Consider the following 22,060-nt stretch of genomic DNA (forward strand, 5'->3'; position numbering starts at 1 on the left):
CCCCCCCCCTACCTCCCCCAGTGCTTTTAGTCATAATGTGCTAGCATGCAGAGAACCTTACCTGCCAAAGTGATCCCCTTCAGCGCTGCGCTCCTCCCTCACCGGCACTTCAATCTTCTCCTGAGCTGCACATGCGGCTGACATGTAGAAAGAAGCTTTTATGGCAGAAGATACTTATACAAACTGTAAGTCTCTTCTGCTTTAGAAAGTAATTTTTTAGGGAAAACTTCCACTTTAAATTCATGTTATATTACTGAATACAGAGCTGTATTAATGTGTGTCTTGTTAGTGACTACAGATGTTTCCCATATAAAAAAAACAACCTTTTCTTGCTTTTTAATTATATAACCTGTTCCCAATACAAACATTGGTGACTGTAAAGTATGTTTTTCCAAGCACAGCTTTGAAATTTGTCCTATATATTGAAGATGCCAATGTGTCACAGTGCTGTGTTCTATTGCTACTGTTCCAATGTTTGCTACTGTAATGCACACAACTTTTCAAAGCCCCAGCCCCAGCAGGAGGCAACCAGCACAAGCAGATTGTTTAACTAACATGAAATTCACTGAACCGTACTACAAGAACAAATCCATTACAGTTCTCATCTTCTAAAAGCCTGTTCCATAGTGTGAGATATTAATGCTATGCTTATGTCATATGTTGTTGTATCATTACAACATAAAGTCACTTTGATTCTTTTTTTTTTTCTCACTTAGACATACTAGAGCTAACAAAGCCATTTTCTATGCTGCAAGACCTTCCAGAAGCCCAGCGTGGAGAACTTTATAATTGGCTTTTTGAAATATTAGATGATGGGCAAACAGTCACTCAGCTGCAGGCTGTGGTAAGATTGGCCGGCTTTATTCCAGCTTAATAATAGATGTGTTTTCGCAGCTTCATCAAGCCAGAATTCACCTGCCGTAGTTAAGGTGCGTGGCCTTCTTCACAGTTAATTACGAGCTATACAACACTAAAAGTTAAAAGCAGGTTAGCACTGACTGTATTGTGTACCAAATCGTTTTTCTGTAATTTCAAGAGCACATCAACACCCATTTGTTGAATCCAACCCTGTACGTAGTCTGCTCAATAAAAAAAGGTTCATAATGGCAATACTAAACATAGCTTTTAATTCATAATAATCATTGATCAGGTTTATTTAATAAGGCAATTCAGCAGCCAGTGCCAGCCAATTAGATTTCTAAATGTTTCCCATTTAAAACCTGGCTGCTCTGATTTCATACTCCTTGCATTGCCTACTATGTAGGTGCAAGCTAAATGGCTGTTGTCCTTGTTTCGGTACCTAGCAAGGTAATGACCCAGGACAAGCTTATGCATATTAGTTGTTATGGCAGCCTGTGTGCACATGCTTGTCCCCAGTTAGTGACTCCTGTGGTAAAAGAAAGATAATAGGCTTTAGAGCCTGACGCTATGAAAATGATTTCGTGACACCCCTCATATTCCTGCCCTGACAGGTTGCTTTTAAGTCTCCAAGTCTGATGTCCTTTTAAGAAATGTGGAAATTTGACTTGTTGCAGGGTTGGCTTTCCAGAATACAGCCGTGCCCACGGAATTCCCCCAGGAAACAATGTTGTGTCCATAGGTTCCCATGTTAATTAAATAATAATTCAATAATTGAAATGTAATTGTTTTGTATTCAATATGTTTTATTAATATTTTACAGAGCAGAGGCAAAACCCTTCATGTTAGCAGTCCATGCCCCCCCTGCAGTTCAACTAATGACAAAAGGAATGTGTATTTGTTATTATAATCAGTATTATTACTCATATATGTCCCTATACCTATAGAAGAGCTTACAGTGTAATATACCTATAAAGGTTATACAGACACACACTATAAAGCTAGCCATTCACTAGTAGACTAAACAGCGTGGATGGAGGAATCCCCTTCCCCCCCTTTCCGAGGTATTGTATTAAGACAACGGTGGGTGTGCCGCTGTCAGAATACCTGAACAGAGACTGCAGTTGGTTAGCTGAAGTCACTGTTTGGCTGTCAATTTTCCACCTTGTTCCTTTGTTTTTCATATTGAAGAATGTTGGGCAGGAGGCTGCCAACAGGGCCACCCATAGGGCAAATTTCAGCCCGTTCATAAAGAACCGTCTGAAATTCGCTCCATGTATGGGCAGCTTAAGATCATTTTCAGTGGAAACTATTTTACCTATGTTTTGTGAGGAAACTGGAGCTTACACACTCACAAGAACATACAGATATCTTATAGGTGCTGTGACTGGTGGCTTCAGGTCCCAGGATTCTGAAACTACAATGCCATGAAGCCAACTATTAATCCACCATACTAAAAATGAGCCTGTGTTAACAAAGGGATGCAAGGTGCTGAATAAATACTGCCTTCAAAGTAGATGATTGTGCTCTAACCATAGAATGGCAGTTTTACTAGGGATGCACCGATACTTTTCGAGTACCAGTGCAGATACTTGGCATTTTTCATGAGAACTACCAGGGTTTCAGCGTTTGCAGCTGGGACCTGGCTCTGGCGCTCCACCACTGTCCTGAAATCATTAGTCTGTATTGTTTTAGAAAAACTGTCACATGACACTAAACAAAAATGTATCAGTACTTGGGCAAGTACCAGTCATTGTACTCGCAAAACTGGTATCGGTGCATCCCTTTATTTATATTTATAAAAACAAAATCATACATTGAAACAGAGATGTACAAATCCCAGGAGCTTCGTGTGCTCCTTACAAATGACAGCAGCCTCCTAATTTTTACATTTTTCTCAGGTCTAGTCTTGGAGCTTGAAAAGTATCTGTACTTGTACCGAGGACTGTACTTGGTATCGGTGCATCCCTAAATCTTACCATAAAGGAAGTTAACCCCTTCGTGACTGACGACGTACAGTGTACGTCGCCAGCATCGGGGCTGTTTAAACAGACTCCCGGCGACTTTTGCCGCCGGGAGTCTGTTTAAACTTACACATTTATTTTAATCTTGTTTTACATTCCTAAATACATATGGCAGACTAAATGCTGCATATTTAAACATATCCTTTGCTATTAAATCATTCCATACACTGGTAGATTGTCATACAAATGTTAATACGAAAAATCAGAACATTTAAAACCATCAGGGATTTGATGAATGTTGTTTGAAATTATGTTTGCGTTTAGCAATTGATTTTAGTAGTAAATAGACTTTCTTGAACGAAAATCACATTAATTGTTAGAATTTTGTTCAAGCAAAATTTTCCATCCCACTCCAATTTTTTTGTCACGGCAGTCAAAAATGATAGTCAGTTTAACCCCATCAACTATTAGAAAATTAAACGAATTCTCAGAAAACAAACAGTATTTTATGTGAAATTCTACTGGTGTATGGCCAGCTTTAGGACTGAACAAAAGCAAATAATCTGTTCACGTTTTATATTAGTATTTAAATAAGAATTGGCCTGAATGAGGGCCAGAGGAGAATTTCTGTGGTGACAGTACACACTGCACTTAGCTGAAGGGCATAATTAATGTTTTTCTTTTTTCATCTATATCACAGCTTCTTGTGCTGTTCAAATAAAGCTAATTTGGCTCCATTCTGCTCTGTCAAGCACACAGCTATCAGTACATAGGCATCAGAAGTCTCTGTTAACTTAAAACAAATTATGAATAGGAATATTGAAGTTGTTTTTAATAAAAGAAGTAAAAGGTAAAAGTTTCAAAAGTTGAAGTGAAGATATGTAAAGGTTTCAGATTATAGGACGTGGCCCAAGAAAATAAAATGTGGCAGAGCTACCCCCAAAATATAAGATGACTTACACTAATTTCTTAATGTTATCTGCAGCCTCTTTGCCCCTCCTCACCTTTTTGACCTTTTCCATTCTCGCAGCCTAAGATGATCTATTATATATAAAAACTGTCTGCTTCCTAAATGCAAAGCAACCTGAACCTGTATTAGTACTGTAGCATTTTATTGCTGCTATCATTCCTTTACTTCATGTCTGCTTGGAGCTCAACCCAATCCCCCTTTGTACTCACCACTGTAGCTGACCCCTATCCTCCTTTCCCCACAGTACACCTGTTCACCAACACACTAAGCCCAATCTCCCCCTTCTTCCTTTACCACCTCTTCCACATATCCCCACTTCACTGTTCAGTGCCACTGCAGTGACTCGCCCTTTCATATTCAGCCTGTTCCAGGAACGCTTTTGCTAGTATGTAAAAAACACAGCGGGTTGATTACTCTTCATTTTGCTTCCACAAAGTTGAATAATAGACATCAGCAGAGCTTCACCTCATACGCTTATAAAGTAAACAGCCTATTTGCCTTTATTAAATCAACCCCGCTGTCTGCACCTTAAATGTAAAGCACATTGACCGGTTATTAGTCCTGTAGCATCTGAGGCAGCCATTAATCCTTCATATAATGTCTGCTTGGAGCTGAGATAATGGGTCTTAAAGCAAAGCTCCTGTGACCCTAGCCTTAAAGGAGCCCTGTAATAGGGTATGTTAGATATTATTGCTAACTTCCTGAAAATTCTTGTTGCCTCTAGCTTCAATATCTTAAAGGGGACCTAAGCCATTGAAGCTATGCCCAAAAAAATCCAAGCAGAGGTCAAAGGATTAATCACCAGTATTGCTTGTGGTCTCCATGTACCTAATTGTTTCCCCATTACTGACTTACCATGCCTTTTTCTGCACGGTGTCTTTGTGGGAGCTGGCCATCTTGGTAGAGTAGCAGGATTTTGCTTCCACATGTTACAGGTGATATGATGACTGGTGAGTTCCACTGGAGGATTGGTGTTGAAGCAGGGAGATGCATGCAGGTCAGGTCCTTGTGTACAGATTCCTTTCCAGCAAGGAAAATGTTACTCCAAATGTCCTGAGACTAGCAATCAGGGGCAGCAGTGCCTCGCACACTGTAGATATACAGGCTGTAGGCACATGAGTGTATAGACACTCACATATCAGCACTGATAGTTTGCAGGAGAACGTGAAGACGAAAGGTATATTTTCAGGGTGTTATTTAGGCACTTAATATTTCTAGATGTTGCCTATAACAGAGCAAACCTTTACGGTTTAGGTTAAGGCCCACTTTAAGAATGACCGACCTGAAGAAGGTATGGAGCAAGTGAAGTCAGATGATATTAGCACTCCTGATCTGCATACCGCTTTCAGATCCCTGACCCAGAAATCATTATTTCATCATGACAGCCAGGCAGCTAGCATTTGCAGAAGAGTTTAGCAGTAGCAACATGCATAGTCTAAATGCAGATCTCCTTTAATGAATTTCCTCCTCAGTTCAGAACATATTTTTTTTCGCTGGTGGCGGCTTGAGCCAGGTATGCCATTGATGAGAGCTGTTTGAAGACCTACATTTTCATGCTAGACTGCAGAAACCCAACACTTTTAAGGAGATCTCAAAAACACACTGATTATTCATGTTCTGGCCAGTATTTTCAGAATATCTCATGCTATGAGCTGTAGGAAGGAGGCCAAGTGGGGTATAGCCAATCATAGAAAAGTAGAATTTGCTTTAAAAACGAAATATATTAAAAACTTGGCTTACTGTGTTTATTTTATCACATTATAGTTTAACCTGTTGTAGACGCTTCCACAAAATTGCATTGAAGTACACCGGATGTATGTAGTATGCCCTGCCATGCTGTCAGTCCTGTCCCGTCCCACCAAATTTGCCAGCAATTGCCGGCTGTCAAAATGACAGCAGGGAGTTACTGTGTACATACGGCAGATAGTTGCTGATGTCAAAAACAGGGGGTCTGACACAGTGTTTATAAACATTGTTCCGGCACGAGATAGAGATAAATTACACTGTTACTTATGTATCTACTTTGTTTCATTCATCTGCAGATCAAATGAAAAATGAGATTTCATTTGCATATGATGTCAGTTAAAGCATCTGAAAAAAAAAAAAATCTGTTCCTACTTAACCCCTTATTAAACCTTAGTTTACACTAATAAGCCATAATTGACCCCTTCATCCCCTTCTCCCCATGGCTATTATTTTCCTGCTGCTTATTTTTTATTTCTATTTTTCTAACCATGAATAATATTGTTTTGTTTGTTAATCTTTTAGCGTAGCATTAAAATTGTTTTGTATTTTTGCAAACACCTTTCCAATGATTTGTTTTGGATCATAATAATTAGTTTCACTTTAAAAAAAATGATAAAATGTAAATAAAATACTTTTGATCCTTGGTAGCACTTTTTTTAAAACTACAAGTGAAAAGGAAGTATGTTTTGTTTTTTTGCAAGACAATATCACCAAAAAAAACCCCCTTATTTGTCCTAAAAATGATATGTGTTACTCTGTTGTCTGAAGTAACGACAAAAGTGTAGGAGCTGAGGAGGTTAAATAACAAGACATGCAGTAATTTATAAGTATGGTAGTTTGAGCAGATTGTATTATGTGAATGTCTCCCTTGTAGGTAGAGGAGATCCGTTTAGGAAACGGGACTGGCCTGAACTTCCTGGATGAGGTAAAGTCACCTGAAAGAGAGCGGGTCCAGAAAATTCTCTGCCTCATTGGGTATGATATGGAAAAGCACAAGCTGATGAAGACATATAAGAAAGACTTGCTTGCAGCTGTACACATCCTCACCAGTGCACTGGACGGTAATTCATTCAGTTTTATTTTATTGCAAGACTCCTGCAAAACAGCAGATTTATTCAATATGTTTTCTTTGTTTGGCAGCACATCACTTTACAGTATGTCCTTTAATAAATATGCTTTTTTGCATTATATTTACTCCCACACTTGGCAGCGTTTTTTATTTTTCATAAAACGTCTTTCATGTTGTCACAACAGACATATAAAATATAAGGTTAGCATGAATATAATTTTTTTCCCAGCTACAGCAGTCGTATATTAGGGATACTTATTTGTGACTGTATTGCTAGAGTTTAAAGGAGAATTATGGGGTTAGTGAAAAACACTCATCGCATAATTCAAGCCGTCTTGTGACAATGGTCGGCTCTATTGATCTAGAAGTCAGCGAATGCATACCACCGATCGCTGACTTCTCGATCGTCTCCCTGCAGAGAGTGGTGACTGTCGGTCACCACTCCCAGCTAGGATTCCCCTCCCCTCTGCGTTTCTCCAGCGCTGACTGGAGGAATGGATGGGTAGGAGGCAGGCACAGCTCTTCTTTTAGAGAGGCAGAGCCAGCTGTCAGCCAGCCAACGGGGTGGATCTCGACAGTATTGTCGTGATCTGTCCCGGCTGCGGCACTGCTCTGCACGCTCCACATATAGCAGGCAATAGCCCGCTATATACTGAGATTTGGGTCACCGGAAGACAGTATATGTCCTCCTGTGACCTTGTTACCCGAACAGAGCTATGGCCAAAAAAGGTTGGCCCATAGTTCTTTTAAGTTTTCAATGTACTTTTATAAGCTTTGTAACTCTTCAAATAAATTTGTCTTGAGATGAAGGTCAATAAACTAACCTTATTTTAGCCTAAAATGGCAAAACTAAAAAGCTATATTTTTGGGCTGCTGACATGAAGATCATTCAGAAAACTTAATTGTAGAGATGAATTGAAAGATACCTGGTGATTGCAGTCAGTCGGTGCATGAGTTTGGAGTCAGGATCCTGGATTTATAATGAACAGAGATGCGATGCAGGTACTGCAGGTTACATCCCATATGAGTGCAGCATATAATTGCCTTATTGGATCCACATTAGGGGGACTTGCATTGATATTCAATATGTTCTGCAGTAGCCTTCTTTCATCAGAGATGAACGGTAGTCTGCCTGAGTGTAGCCGTGAAGACCTTCCTGCTAATGTAGGGGTACTCTCATATACGTAAATGCTTCTGAATCTTCCAGTTGATGAGGCTACTACAGGAAAAGAATGTGTGTAGTTCTCTATAATACTGCATCCATGTTGGTGCCCGTATAGTGCAGCATGGAGCTAGAGAAGGTGCCCCTCATCCTAGGACTTTAGCAAAAAACAGAGGCATGCTGGGTAGAGAAGGTGTTATACTGGAGGCTGGCTCACATGGGAGGGCAAGATTTTAACTGGCGGAATCCTGGACTCCTGCTTTCAGGGGGGGGAAAAAACATCTCCCTTTGCACATCCTAAAGGTGATACCTACGCAATGCTGTTTACCGTGGATGGGGGAAACCAGTTTGTTTTTTGTTATTGTTTTGTTTTTTATGTGGGGCTGAAGGTGAAAAAATGGCCAGCTTTAGAAAGTATTCAATTAGAACAGCATGACAGCCAGGCAATTAGCATTTTTAGAAGATGGTCAGTGATGACAACCTATACATTTTACTCCTGATAGGTGTAATTAAAAAAATGTGAAGTTATTAATTCTCAACTATCAAATAAAGATCAAAACAAAGACTCTAGAATTGGTTTTCTATTAGCCTGCTGTGTGTTTACATCGGAGGGCTGGCACACTGCCAAGATTCTGATGGGACAGACATTAATAGGTGAAGAGCTCATATTTTAGTGCCTGTGTTGTGAACTTTGAAAATGTATTTCTTCTCAGTGCTTATAGATACAGAGCTGAGTGACGGCTTTTACTGATTCTTTAGAATATGTAAATACTTCGGTCGGCATGGTCAGGGCATAGGTTCACTTTCAGGTCTATACAGTCTCCTTACATGCTATATGGCCAGACACAGTTTTAGTGACAGTAAAGTCAAACTTTTTCCCCCCTTCCCATTCCTGCTGTAAGGACTTACTTTAAATGATGCCTCTTAATCCGATCATCTTCTTCTTTACTGTCCTTTTCAGGTGTCCCTCCAGCGCTGGTGCGGGTCTCCGATCCAGCGCTGACTCCTCTGTCCTCCTCTTCTCTGATGTCCCACGGAGTCTATGCGGGTGCACGCTGCTCCATATACTTACCTTGTGTCTCTCCTCGTCTCCCGGCCGAACATCTGAACTGCGCAAGCGCCCGCCCCAAGATCCTTTTGCGGTCACCCGAGAAATTTTCAGATGTTCGGACGGGACCATGCAGCGGAGACACAGGTAAGTATTAACCCTTTGAAATTTTTGTTTTGTTTTTTTTGTTTAATCGTTTTGCATATATGTACTGCTTGCTAGCAGTAGGTATATGCAGAAACATGCGAGGGTTTAATAACCCTTTAAGCTGGTAGGGGTAAGCATTTGTAATGAAATTAAAGTTTTCAGACTATACTGTCATAAAAGACTCGGAAGATGTCAGTAGTGTGTACCAGGACAGTTTTGACTCCCATTTTTGGGACCTAGGGGTACTTGTTAGCTTCTAGACTTCACTGCCTGATTCCTGAATGTTGCTTCCTGGTAAAAGGATTTGAGTCGATGCAGTAATGAAATAATAATGATGCCTGGCTGTTCACTGCTATGTCGTAAACTATATTCACAAACCTAGCTGTAAATTATATTTATATCTCTAAACGCCTCCAGTCATTGCGGCTGATATCTATATTAAAAACAGAAAAGATAATACAGCCGTTTCCCATAGCCTTCAATTAAATTATTAGGCTTCTCTTTCAATTAGTGGGAACCCAAAGCCGGTATCCTGTGTGCTGTGGAGTAGGGATCCACTTTTTTTTTTTTAACACATTAGCTCAAGCAGATGTAGAAGGAATCCATACGTCATTAAAATTCCCATACAGATCAATATTGTCTTGAATCGCATCAGCCACCGGTTAGAGAGAACAAAAGGTTACAGGTTGAATCTACTAAACAAGTACAGATTAAAAAGACTGGAACCACTTAAATCAGGATTGTGATTCCGGAACAGGGTGGCCCGTTCCCACAGACCTCTCTGTTTCCTTGCATTATAATCACTGTTTCATTTAAAGTACGGAGTAGCCAGTGGCTCTCCATATATAATCAGCCTCATCACTTTTTGTATTGTATATGGTTTGTTTTGGTTTTTCTATTCATAGCCGTTTTAACCACCATAGATTAGCTTGGTACGAATGCACTAGAAGTGCACTGAAAATAGCAAGTTCTGTGAGCAATGCGGTGAACAGAATCTGTGCAGCAATTCTCACAGAGTTAACTGACCTCTGCTGAGAGCACAGCTGCCAAAATTCATGAGTTCTTGGAGTCTGTGCTAAATGGAAGGCAATAGGAAACATTCCTTTTATTTTCGGAACTGTGCTGGAAAAATAAAGGAAGCTGATTATTTGCTACAGGCAACAGGAACACAGTACGCTTTGTGCTATGGCCTGTGAAAAGTAAAATAGATAAAAATGCAAGCAATGAATAAAATGAAGCTCTAGACAACAACATGCTTTTTATTTTTAAGAAAACATTAAAACAGCCCTACTCAAAAGAATTCACTTTTAAAGAGAGCCCGTGAGGATAGGATTATGGTAGCTCCCATTGCTTACTTGTTTTTAAAGTTGCAGGCTTTTGAATTATTATTTTTTTTTTGTATCCGGTGGAACTACACGATGAGCTACTGAAATTAATAAAGCATAGAGGATGCAAGTTGGCTTCACTGGCTGCATGCTTGTTCCATGTCATTGACTACTAGGTATTAAGTCCAGGGTCAGGCTTCCATGTTTCCATCCTACTGGTAAGCCACCTATAGACTTCCAAGAGTGTTCAGACGCCCATGCATGATTAGACCATCTTCAGACTTGAGGATTGAATAGTGGGGTAGAAGCATGATAGTCACTCTGAATGTCACGTTTGTTGCTATAGAGAGGGGTGAGGGAGTAGATGAGGAGCACAGGCAGATGTTGCAAGTGATTTATCTCATAGAGGAACAATAGCCATTTTACTGCTTGCACAATTAAGGAGTGGCTGATGAGCTCCCAGAGATATGTCATCGGCATAGCTAACCGATAATATCCCAATCAGGTGATTTGTCATCTTATGCCTCAGGGTGTCTTAAACCTGTCTTAAATTCGTTGACAGACATACAGACACCCTAGAATAAACAGAAATGTTTTTGCCACATAGAGAGCTAATATATGACCAAGACCATGTAATTGGGATACCAAGGAAAGTCTGGGGATCACTGCTGCCTGGAGAATGACTCAACACAAAGGTCTGAGAATAGACAGATCTATTCTCTATATGAGCGATCACAGGCTGCTAGCTTAATAAAGGCTTTAACCGGCATGTTGTGAGAGATTGTTAAACAGTACTCACAAGTACCTCTGACTATATGTCAATATAATGGCCTTTCCTGTGTTCATTTTTCCAATTTGGGAGTAATCTTCAAAGGGGAGAGGGTAGTAGTACAAAAAAAAAAAGAGTAGTAGCTGTGGTCGGAGGGAGTTTTCGAAGGGAGCAGGAGCTGTGCAAGAAGAAAGCATGTAGGAGAGCGCGGGTTGTATTAAGGTCACAGGAAGAACATACTTGCATACCTACATGTTCCCATTGTTCTGTGTTTATGGGTACTTTCTACGATTTCAGCTTAGCTGTCCACCTCGTAGCCACACATGAATCATCATAGGAATATAGCACTGCCATTTTGTAGACCAAGTGGGTGACAGCATGTGTGCCGTATTAGTTCATCAGTATGGATGCCTGGTGATGGGGGACATAATGCCTGAATGTCTGACCAAGACCCCAGTTGCTATCTTTACGAAAATTATGATGCACTTGCACTCCCCACCTAACCTCAGTGGCTGCCTTCCTGTTGGCATTTGCCAATGGTTCACAGAATAGGTGTTCTGTGAATGGACAAGGGACGGATAAATGACACTAGTGTGAGCTGCAGCAGGCCAGAAGTATGGCAATGAATAGTATAATTTTACTGTAAAGAGCAGTGATCTGGACGTGGGATAAATATCGGCAAATCATTCCCCTTTAAAAGAGAGATTCCAAAATAATAGATAAAAAGACAAACATAGTAAAAAAAAATAGTGACTAAAGCTGCCCATACACCTTACAACCATTGCATGACTTTCGTTGTGCGATGGTTGTAAGGTGATTAAAATTTCGTACGACCTGCCCATCTTGGACAGGCAGATTGTACTTGCGATCATCGCAAGCCCTCCCCGCCGAGGGGAGGGCTTGCCGATGATTGCAATGCTGAGCGGGCAGTGTGCGCTTGCGCACACCGGCCGTGCGGCTTTCGTCTTGCGATCGCGCTACCAATTTTCTTACGATTTTCGGTGGGTTTTCTAGCGTGCTCGTAAGATGAAAGTTGTGTGACCGTACAGTAAATGTGGTTGCACGCTGCCCATACACCTGCCGATTATCGCACGATCGCGGTATCACCCGCGCTGTTCGTATGATAATCTTCAGGTGTATGGGCACCTTAAATGAAAACCTCCATGTGCACATATGCAATGTTTACTAGTGTCCTGATTATGCTCCTGCTGTGGAGCTGCACCAGTGATTTCTGCTTTTTTGATTGATGATCACTATTTTGATTCATTAGAACTTCCCTATGTATTAATTTAGCAACTTCCACACTTTTGAGCATAACATTTGTTGGGGGTTGGTATTGTTTTTCTCCAATATATAAAAAAGGAACTGAAGTACACAAAACCACTTTCCAACAGTCTAGACAGCTTATTCCTTGGGTACCATACATGAAAATGGTAATAGATGCGAGACCTTAGTGTTGATACAGAATGGGCCTAGTAAATTGGCCTCTTTACACAGTACAAGAATGAAAACTGTTCGCAATGATATTTAACTATGAATGTGGAATGCAGAGTGTATTGATACAGAATGCGCAAGGAACTTTGCAGAAACTCCAGCATCAAATTGATTGAGTTGGAGCTCTAGTGGGAGCATTTTTCAAGCGTTTAAATGAAGAAGGAAAGCAGAAATAACATTACCGAAGTCAGTTTGCCTGGCCTAGGTGGCAAGAGACTTTATACATTTTGAATATAATTATAGCTTTTACACAGAAACTTCTAAAGGCACACACATAAAAGACTAGAGCGTCTCACCCTGCAGTTTTATGGGAGCCCTCGAGTCTTTCCACTGTGTGAGGCCCACTCAAACAAAAATGTGTGAAAGAAAGACTAATAGTGTTCTGAATATGTATATAAGTGTATGCAAGCCAGAAAAAAATCAGCTATATGTTGAATGCTTGACATCTGTGCTGGTGGCAAATAATTGTCCCAATGCAAGGTATTAATCCCGGGGGGCTTCACAGAGGATTAAGGTTCTTCTGCTATTTCAAGGAAAATAGACTTTACAGATATAATATTCAGGTAAAGCACAAAACATAGATATACAGCATCTAAAAACGATATATTTTTACTAGATTAGTGCAGCTTTTTAAAAATCATTATTAAATCACCTAGGAGCCTATTATTAACGCAGCTATATATGCTGTATTACCATGGCTCTTGGCAGGATTGAGTTCCTCTGGAAGCCAGCCCACCCAAGTAAAATCTCACATTTGTATCCGTCTTTTAACATCTCTGCAAGGCCAGTTCTTAATATTTTGGTTAAATATCTCCTGATTCTCACCAGTGTTTCCCTCTGCAAAGGTATTTCTTTTTGCTCCTGGCAGCTGCCATTTTAGCCTAAAGCATTTTCTGGGTCCATTATTGTTGCATCTGTGCCAAGTGATTTCCACTCTGCCATGAAAACACAGAGGATCACTTGCTTGGCACAGCGTCCATTTAGTGAAGGCCCAGTATCGGTGAATACTAGGCATTCTTTAATTGGATGAGGGGCAGGTTTTTTGGGGGGTTTTTAAATCAGTTTTTTTATTACATTTTGACAATGACAATAAAGCATATATCATAACATGTGAGCAATACAGAGGTCGCATAACTGACATTTTTCAAATACAGAAGTGCAGATGATATAAACAACTGAAATGTCTGGACATGAACCACTTGCGCAGCATGACGTAAGTTGGAAAGGTAGCGAATTAAAGATAGGTTGAAAAACAGAGAAAAGGACAAAGAGAAAGAGGTATGGGGTGAAAACAAGAGTCTGGTGGCAGAAGGACTCCCGGATGAGGGGCCGTTTTAAACTGCTACTGACCACTCAGAATTGTGGGATCATTTTTAAAGGAGGGGTTAAAATGGCACTGACCAATAAGGATTGTGGGATTGTTTTTAAAGGAGGAGATTAAAATGCTACTGACTCCTCCAGGATTGTGGTATCGTTTTTACCACTTCCTATCCGGAGGAATTTCTTAACTTTTTTGCACTCACTTGATAAAATCAGAATTTGTGGCTAGAAAACAGCGTAACCCTCCAAACAATGATATATTTTGTGAAAGCAGAGGCCCTGTAGAATAAAAACAAAATGCCCGATATTTAGTGATTAGCATATAGTGATTTGTCTATGTGATAGCCGAGAGGATGTGACGGGTCTTTTTTTATGGGGACCTTAGTCACCTAATTTCACCTATCAACTGATGAAGCGCAGACTTTGCTTCATAAGCTTCTTCTCTGGACACAGCGGCCGGAGAAATGGCAGGCTGAAACAGGAAGTGATGTAATACACATCACTTGGGTTTCAGTGATCGAAGGGGAGAACAGCCGTTGGAAGTGTGCTGATCTCGCTCCAAAGTACACAGTCCCACCGTGCTGATCCCAGGCTGGCACAGGAGGCCAGGGACAGGTGGCAGAGGGGGGTGGGCACACACTGCATACAAGAGATCTATAGCCATTTGAACTCTAGCATGTGGCAACCATCACCAGCTGTAAAAAAAAACAAAAAACTGTTGCTGATCATGATATATTTTTAAGGTAAAGAAATGAAAGGTAAATGTGAGCAGTCCCAATTTTTGGAATTTTCCTTTTACATGGTAACAAATAAAAAAACTGTGGTTATTAAATACCAGAAAATAAAAGCTCTGTCGATCACAAAACTGTATGAAATTGTATTGGGTACAATGTTGCATGACTGAGTACTTCTCAGTCAAACTATCACAGCACTGCAAAATGGCCTGGTAATAAAGGAGTGCATGTAGTCTAGTACTAGAGGGGATCTGTAATGGTGTGGGCTGTGGTGGAAGGCACGGGGGGAAGCCATTGCCTGCTTCAGATGACATTTACCAGTTCTGTGGCAGTAAAGCTGAATCTATTCCCAATACAGCTGCCTCAGAAATGGTATATGGTTCATGAGGCAGGAAAAGGCTGCTTCTGTCGAAGTCTATTCACACAGGTGTTGTGCTCCATGACAGAGTCCTTTTGATTCATCTGTCTACATGCTGGTAAATGTCACTTCCACACAGTTAACGTACTGGTTTCTGGGTAATGGATATTGATCTATGTGTTTGTTTTACAGAGATGCCAGACACTGCCTTGGCAATACTCGGTGCGTGCTGTAAACTCAATCTACTGCCAGCTCTCTGGGCCTTGGTGAGTAGAATCCGCAGTTCATTTCAACACCGAAAGTCCCTGAACATAAAAGCGGTTTCCGAGTGGCGTCTTTATTAATGTGTATTCCTTTTGAAGTAGGAATCCTCCTGCAGAGTAGAAATTCTACTACAGACCATGCTGAAAACTGTCATTTCTGCACACAGGTTTAGGAACATTTGTACAATGTCTTTATTTTTTTCTTTCATTCACTTTGATGGAAATGGAAACAGCCGCGGGATATGTATTACTGTAGAATTTAGAAATGCCCCTTCTAATAGATTGCTGAACAGGGAGGATAGAGGCAGGTGAAGGACCCGAATGTAGAAATATCTTTCTACACACTCCAATGATACCATGGGATTAATAACAGCACACGTCTAACTGAGCCTAAAATGGGTGACAACTTGGCAAACTAGGCTGCATTGAAAGCATTAAATAGGTCATCTAACATATGTAAATGTTGTACTGATATATCTACATTCATATTTGTGAGTGTTATTCAAAGACTGGTTTCCAGTTCACTGGTCACATACTTAATACTCGGGTTTGACTTCACCATCCGCATACTTGTTCTGAGCAAGTGACTGATTAAATGGTGAAAGTAAAGAATTGAAATTACAGCTGGAAAGCCATAGCAATGCACTTCTCTCGCTACCGGCTCACTTTAAATTGTGTTTGCAATTTCTCCATATTCTTCCCTCTTGGGTAGTAGGCAAAAAAAGTGCAGTTGGTCAGTGTTCTCATCTTATTCTTCCCGGTTGTGGTGTTGGACTGGGCAGGCACCTATACACGGCTCCTTGACATAAATGGGAGCGTTGAGTTTTGGTTCTCCAATTCATCTATATGAAACCTGTAGTCTGTACTGCGCAGTGCAGCACAACAACCGGGAAGAAAGCTGAAAGTAAATGCTGTCTGGCATCAGCATCAGAGGAGCAATATAGAAGGTCATGCTGGCTTTGGACAGAGTGGAAAAGAGAATCTGTCAGGTTGCCCCTGCTAACTGTAACGCCATTGGAATGATTCCTGCTCATTTTCTGTCATGATAGGGGACACAGACTGCAACAATTCAATGTGATTCCCCCTGGACTCCTGACCGGTGTGCCCCAAGAAAATGGGTGCTTTGGTGACTGCGGATGGCGCCGCCGTACTTGAAGCAGAAGTTTGTCACCAGCACACCGATGGTTAATTGTTCAACACATGGTCTATTTTATTAATATAGACTCATCTTTTCCATAGCGATGTTTCAGGACTGCACCGTGTCCCTTCGTCTTGTTATGCCTGATGAAGGGAACCTGCGCAGTCCCGACACATCGCTATGGACAAGATGAGTCTGCTAATAAAATAGACCATGGTTTCAACATTTAACCATCGGTGTGCTGGTGACAGACTGCAACAAAACACTTTCTTTTCAGGAGGGGTTAGAATTTCTGGTTATTGTAGTCTCTTACTTATTGACAAACACTCCCCTTCTTGTCTTGCAGTCATCAGGAGAGAGAGTATGGTAAGATCTCCCTAACGGGGTCACAGACAGCAATATAAACATCAAAGTATTTATTTTTCTCAAACCTTGCTCCCTGTATAGCTGCAGGTACCTGCACTGTGGGCATTGGTATCTCCAGTAAACTAAAGAACGCTTGTTGGCTCAGGTCATCTAGGTCGGTGTTTCTCAACCTTTTTTCCAGTCACAGCACCCTTTAAAAGTATGTACCACAACCTAAACTAAAAAAAACAAAACGATGCATAGTCCCTCCAAAATCCATACCAGGCCCTTATCTGAGATGGTGGTCTGGTATTGATTTTTCACTGGAACCGACACAAAAAAACCCCCCAAAAATGGTGTTCCCGCTTCACCTCAGAAACCCTCTTTCACATAAGAGCCTCCCTCTATAAACACTAGGAGTCCCCCTTCACATCAGGCCCCCCTCCATTCACTTTAGAGGCTCTTTCACCTGCACCATGAAAAGGCATGGCACTGTGTGAAACTTTCGATGCAGCTCTGAACAAGCCAGAGGGCACCCTGGGTGAGAAAGGCTGATCTAGGCCATGTATGACAGCGCCACACTTCTGGGTGGAGATTACTGTACTGATCCCAACAATAAAGTTATATCCCCATGTGGAAGTGGCCATTGTGTGACTGGGGGCAACTATGAAGCGCAGAGCTTCTACCCTTATACCTTTTTTTTTTATTGTTTAATACACCTGCCATATACAAAGAATGAAAGGACAAGCAGCGGTCATTGAGCTGGAAAATGTATGTTATTCTAATTATTAGGAAATAAGGAAATATCTTACAAAAATAACACTCAAAGGAAACCAACTTGGCGGCAGTTAAGAAAAGCACTTCCCCGTCTTTATTTACATTTTGTACTGCAATGTGAGCCTCTGTTTAGTTACTATAGTAAGACCACACAGGTTTGGCTTGAGAGCAGCATTTAGTAATGCAGACGGGCCAGATCCATCTGCAGCTTGTCTGCTTATTAGACGTTCTCAAGGATAACACAGGGAGCAAATCAACAGACTGAAACAATATTGCTGTCTCTACAAAGCCTGGTAATGAGGGTATAACATTTCATCACATTTATATTAAAAGCATTGATTTTCTTATTACAGTTACTTGAGTCTGACAATGCTTCTGGAAACAGAAGACGATCAGCAAGTCAGTCGATAGACTAATGTTCAGCTGCGACACAGCGCCACCAATGAGCAATTGTTACAATTACTGACATTCCACAGGACCAGCTTTCTCTAAGGGGGCAAAGCTAGTCAAGCAAGTCAATTGTATTCATTTTATCTTGGAAATGTAAGAGAATAGAAGTTATGGTGACCCTACTACACGTAATTGGCTTTACTTTTCTTTTGGGTCACAGGAGTACATTTTGCTTTAGACAAATCTGTGTAGTAATACAGATGAGTGCCGCAAACATCTGTTATAAAACAAGGAAAACAGGACATCTTAATATATTGTCCATTCAGACATAATGCTCAGTGACTGTGCGAGCTGCTATGATGGTTGTCACCAGTGGTGGAGGTAAATGACATCTGGCCTTGTGCTTATTTAATTCCACCAAGACAAACTGACCAGAAACCAGAAGCAGTAATAGTAATGTGATCCATAGGAAGCAGTCATCACACATTCTCCACATGCTGCAGAATTTTTAAGCTGTACCACGGAGAATACACAAATAATGCCAATTCCACTCATTCTAATCCTTATCAGCTCATCGAGCCATTTAAACTTGGAAGTGTCCTTTTCTTGGTGCTGGCTGTGCCTCACTACAACTGACTAGACTCGCGTGCTTGTTTGGCACTGTAAATCATAACCTCCTGGCCTCCGGGATTAACTGTGTTCCTGTGTTCTCTTTTTTAATTAGCCAAACACCACATCAGATGAAGGACTCTGTTCAAGGACAGAACCAGCGCTGGCTGATCTCATCGACCAAGGCACATTTCAGATTGCACAGCGTTTATTCTCTCTGTCCAACATGAGGCTGGAACTGAATGAAAAAAACATAAGTGCTGTGACCAGCCAGGACTCCGGCTTCCTCCCACATATCCTCTACATCGCCATCTCAGGCTTTCATGCATTAAAGAACAACCTCAAAACCTGATCTAATGCCGGGCTCAGATCATGGCAGCAGACCCACACACTGAGCCCTGTGCTGCATATATTTATTATATGGATCAAATGCATAAGAAAAATAGATGACAATATGTAATTATACTGATTTTTAAGCCTCAAGAGAATATATATTTGATAAATATGCACTTTATTTTGATATATCTGCCTTAAGAGGTGCCTGAGACCTCACCTGTGTCTGGTGGATTAAAGCCATATGAAAAGACAGTGCTGTTACCTCTGTATCTGTGTCAGCAGCTAGGAACGAAGGCCTAGTCTGCACTCAGGGAGCAAAGCAATTGGGATTGCCATTGGAGTTTTTTTTGGGCTATGCCTTCATGCTGGATTTTGTAAACATGCTTTGTGTACATTACATGCTCTGTCTTATGTTCAGCACTGCAGATCTTTAAAGCACTAGATGCCTGTGAACTCTGCGCATTACCAGCACAAGCCAAACCGTCAGCTGTACACTGTGGGGTATTCACCACAGACTTTGCTTATGAATGACCACATGCAGAGGGAGGGGGCAGGGGCAGAGGCACAACACCGGAAGGAATGCTCGTCATAGACACTGGTCCAGTGCAGCTGGAAGCCAGAAGTGCAATTCCCATTGTATATTCTGTCAGCAGCTCGGTAGAGCTTATAGACGAGCATTAAAGGAAGGAAACCTGTAATGGCAGTTAGAGAAAATAATCCTAAATCAATGTGCCGGGAGTTAGGCTTAAATATTCCAGGTTGGTACTCTAAACTGCACATTGTGTTGGGGAATAATTAAGCCACACAGGTCCGTACCATGCCAGAGAATATTCCAATAGATAATCAGAGAAGGCGCCTTTCATGTGCCAGTCAATGTTAGTTTAGATTTTAACCACACTGTTTGAGATTATTTGGCATAACATGCATAGGAAGGTAAACCTGGTTTTGTAATGAACTCTAAGCTCTCAGTTGCCAACTTATCCCCTAAAATGAACTTGTGATTAGCGGATAAAAGGCAAGGCAACCTGTTTCGTTCAATTTCAGGCCATTTCAGCAGCTTATACTCGCCTTCTCTTCTCTGCTACTCCATTCTAGGGCTGCAGCTAACGATTATTTTCATAATCGATTAGTTAGATTCACTGCTGATACCCAGTACTTCCAGGTAAATGCAAGCACGTGACTCTCTTCCTTTCCTCATGATGCCACTTGGCAATTCACTGCTTAGCCCATCACAATAGGGCGAGGAGAGAGACCTCAGCCCTGTGTAAGCACCTACAAGGATCGACCTGAGGCATGGGGCATCTCCAGCTGGGTAGCAAAGGTAAAGTAAGTGTAAGGGAACAACAGCAACTCAGCCACAAAGTGGTAGGCCACATAAAATGACAGAGCGGGGTCAGCGCATGCTAAAGCACACAGTGCGCAGAAGTCGCCAACTGAGTCAGTAGCTACAGACCTCCAAACTTCCTGTGGCCTTCCGACTGGAACAACAACAGTGCGTAGAGAGCTTCATGGAATGAGTTTCCATAGCCGAGCAGCTGCACCCAAGCCTTACATCACCAAGTGCAGTGCAAAGCGTCGGATGCAGTGGTGTAAAGCACGCCGCCACTGGACTCTAGAGAAGTGGAGACGTGTTCTCTGGAGTGATGAATCACGCTTCTCTGTCTGGCAATCCGATGGACGTGTCTGAGTTTGGCGGTTGCCAGAAGAACGGTACTTGCCTGACTGCATTGTTCCAAGTGTAAAGTTTGGTGGAGTGGGGATTATGGTGTGGGGTTGTTTTTCAGGGGTTGGGCTTGGCCCCTTAGTTCCAGTGAAGGGAACTCTTAAGGCATCAGCATACCAAGACATTTTGGACAATTTCATGCTCCCAACTTTGTGGGAACAGTTTGGGGATGGCCCCTTCCTGTTCCAACATGACTGCGCACACACCAGTGCACAAAGCAATGTCCATAAAGACACGGATGAGCGAATTTGGGATGGAGGAACTTGACTGGCCTGCACAGAGTCCTGACCTCAACCCGGTTGAAGCTGTTATGGCTGCAAAGGGTGGGCTAACTCAATATTGAACCCCATGCACTAAAGGTGCCCATACACTGTACGATTATCATACGAGAATCGCCGGAAATCCTGCGATCGTACGATAATCGCAAAGTTTATGGAAGGCGTGCGACCGTTTCTACTGTACGGTCGCACGTCTTCCGTCGAACAAGCAGGCTGGAAACCCCGCCGGGAATCGTATGATTCTCGGTGGGTTAGTGGCCTGCTTGTTCGACAACTGCCGAACGGGCCGGTGTGCGCACGCCCCTCATTGCAGTCATCGATGATCGCAAGTACGATCGGTGCAGTCATCGATGATCGCAAGTACGATCGGTGCAGTCATCGATGATCGCAAGTACGATCGGTGCAGTCATCGATGATCGCAAGTACAATCTGCCTGTCCAAGATAGGCAGCTCGTACGTTTTTTTTTTATTACTTTACAACCCTCACAAGACAAAAGTGTTGCGAGTGAAAATGCCACATCACATGAACATTTACTAACAATTTACTCAAACCATTTCCCCCTGAGTACGTTGCAATGTAGGATTGAAATGGGACTAAAGCTCTCCCAAAGTAAAAAGCATACACTTTAAGCTTTACCATGCCCTTACATTAGATAAGTCACACCAATGTGATTTTTTTTTTAAATCAGTGGACTCTGTTGATTATATTTTGGGGTAAATAGAAGGGGGGTGCAAACTAGACTTAGAGATTTACATAGTTACATAGTTAGGTTGAAAAAAGACACAAGTCCATCGAGTTCAAACCTAGAGAAGAAGAAAAACGGAACGCTATGCCCACAGTTGCCCACTGCTGATCCAGAGGAAGGCAAAAAAAACCCTATAAAGCTTGGTATAATTTGCTCCGATAGGGGAAAAAATTCCTTCCTGATCCCATAAGGCAATTGGATATTTCCTGGATCAACTATCTCTGATGCCTAATATACCTATAAGATTTAGAGTCAAAAAGGTCCAGGGACTCAAGTAATGACATAAGCAGGCCCGCAGTCGCAATGTAAAAACTGGTCTGGTCCAACAGTAGTATAGAGATATGAGAGCTGAATTGGTTAAACGGTGTTGTAGATCGCAGGTGCACCTGGTATAGGCAGAACTCCCACCATGCAGAAGATGTGCTTTTGGTATTTGACTCATCAACTCTGGAAAACTAAAAAAATATTTCACCCTTTGCCTGCAGTTGTAC

At 41.6% G+C, this 22,060-nt stretch overlaps 1 protein-coding gene across 1 annotated transcript in view; it reads left to right on the top strand.

Moving 5' to 3' along the window:
- DFNA5 (DFNA5, deafness associated tumor suppressor) overlaps nt 1–19,033 on the top strand; it is a 66,412-nt gene extending 47,379 nt beyond the window's left edge. Inside the window, exons 6-9 of the mRNA XM_018575595.1 lie at nt 717–844; nt 6,413–6,599; nt 15,157–15,230; nt 18,602–19,033. Of these exons, the coding sequence (XP_018431097.1) occupies nt 717–844; nt 6,413–6,599; nt 15,157–15,230; nt 18,602–18,838 (626 nt within the window). The 3' untranslated portion in view covers nt 18,839–19,033. The remainder of the gene's footprint in view (nt 1–716; nt 845–6,412; nt 6,600–15,156; nt 15,231–18,601) is intronic.
- The last annotated feature ends 3,027 nt before the right edge of the window (nt 19,034–22,060 follow it).

This window comes from Nanorana parkeri, unplaced genomic scaffold (assembly GCF_000935625.1).
Source record: "Nanorana parkeri isolate BGI_ZX_2015 unplaced genomic scaffold, ASM93562v1 scaffold4, whole genome shotgun sequence".
NCBI lineage: Eukaryota > Metazoa > Chordata > Amphibia > Anura > Dicroglossidae > Nanorana > Nanorana parkeri.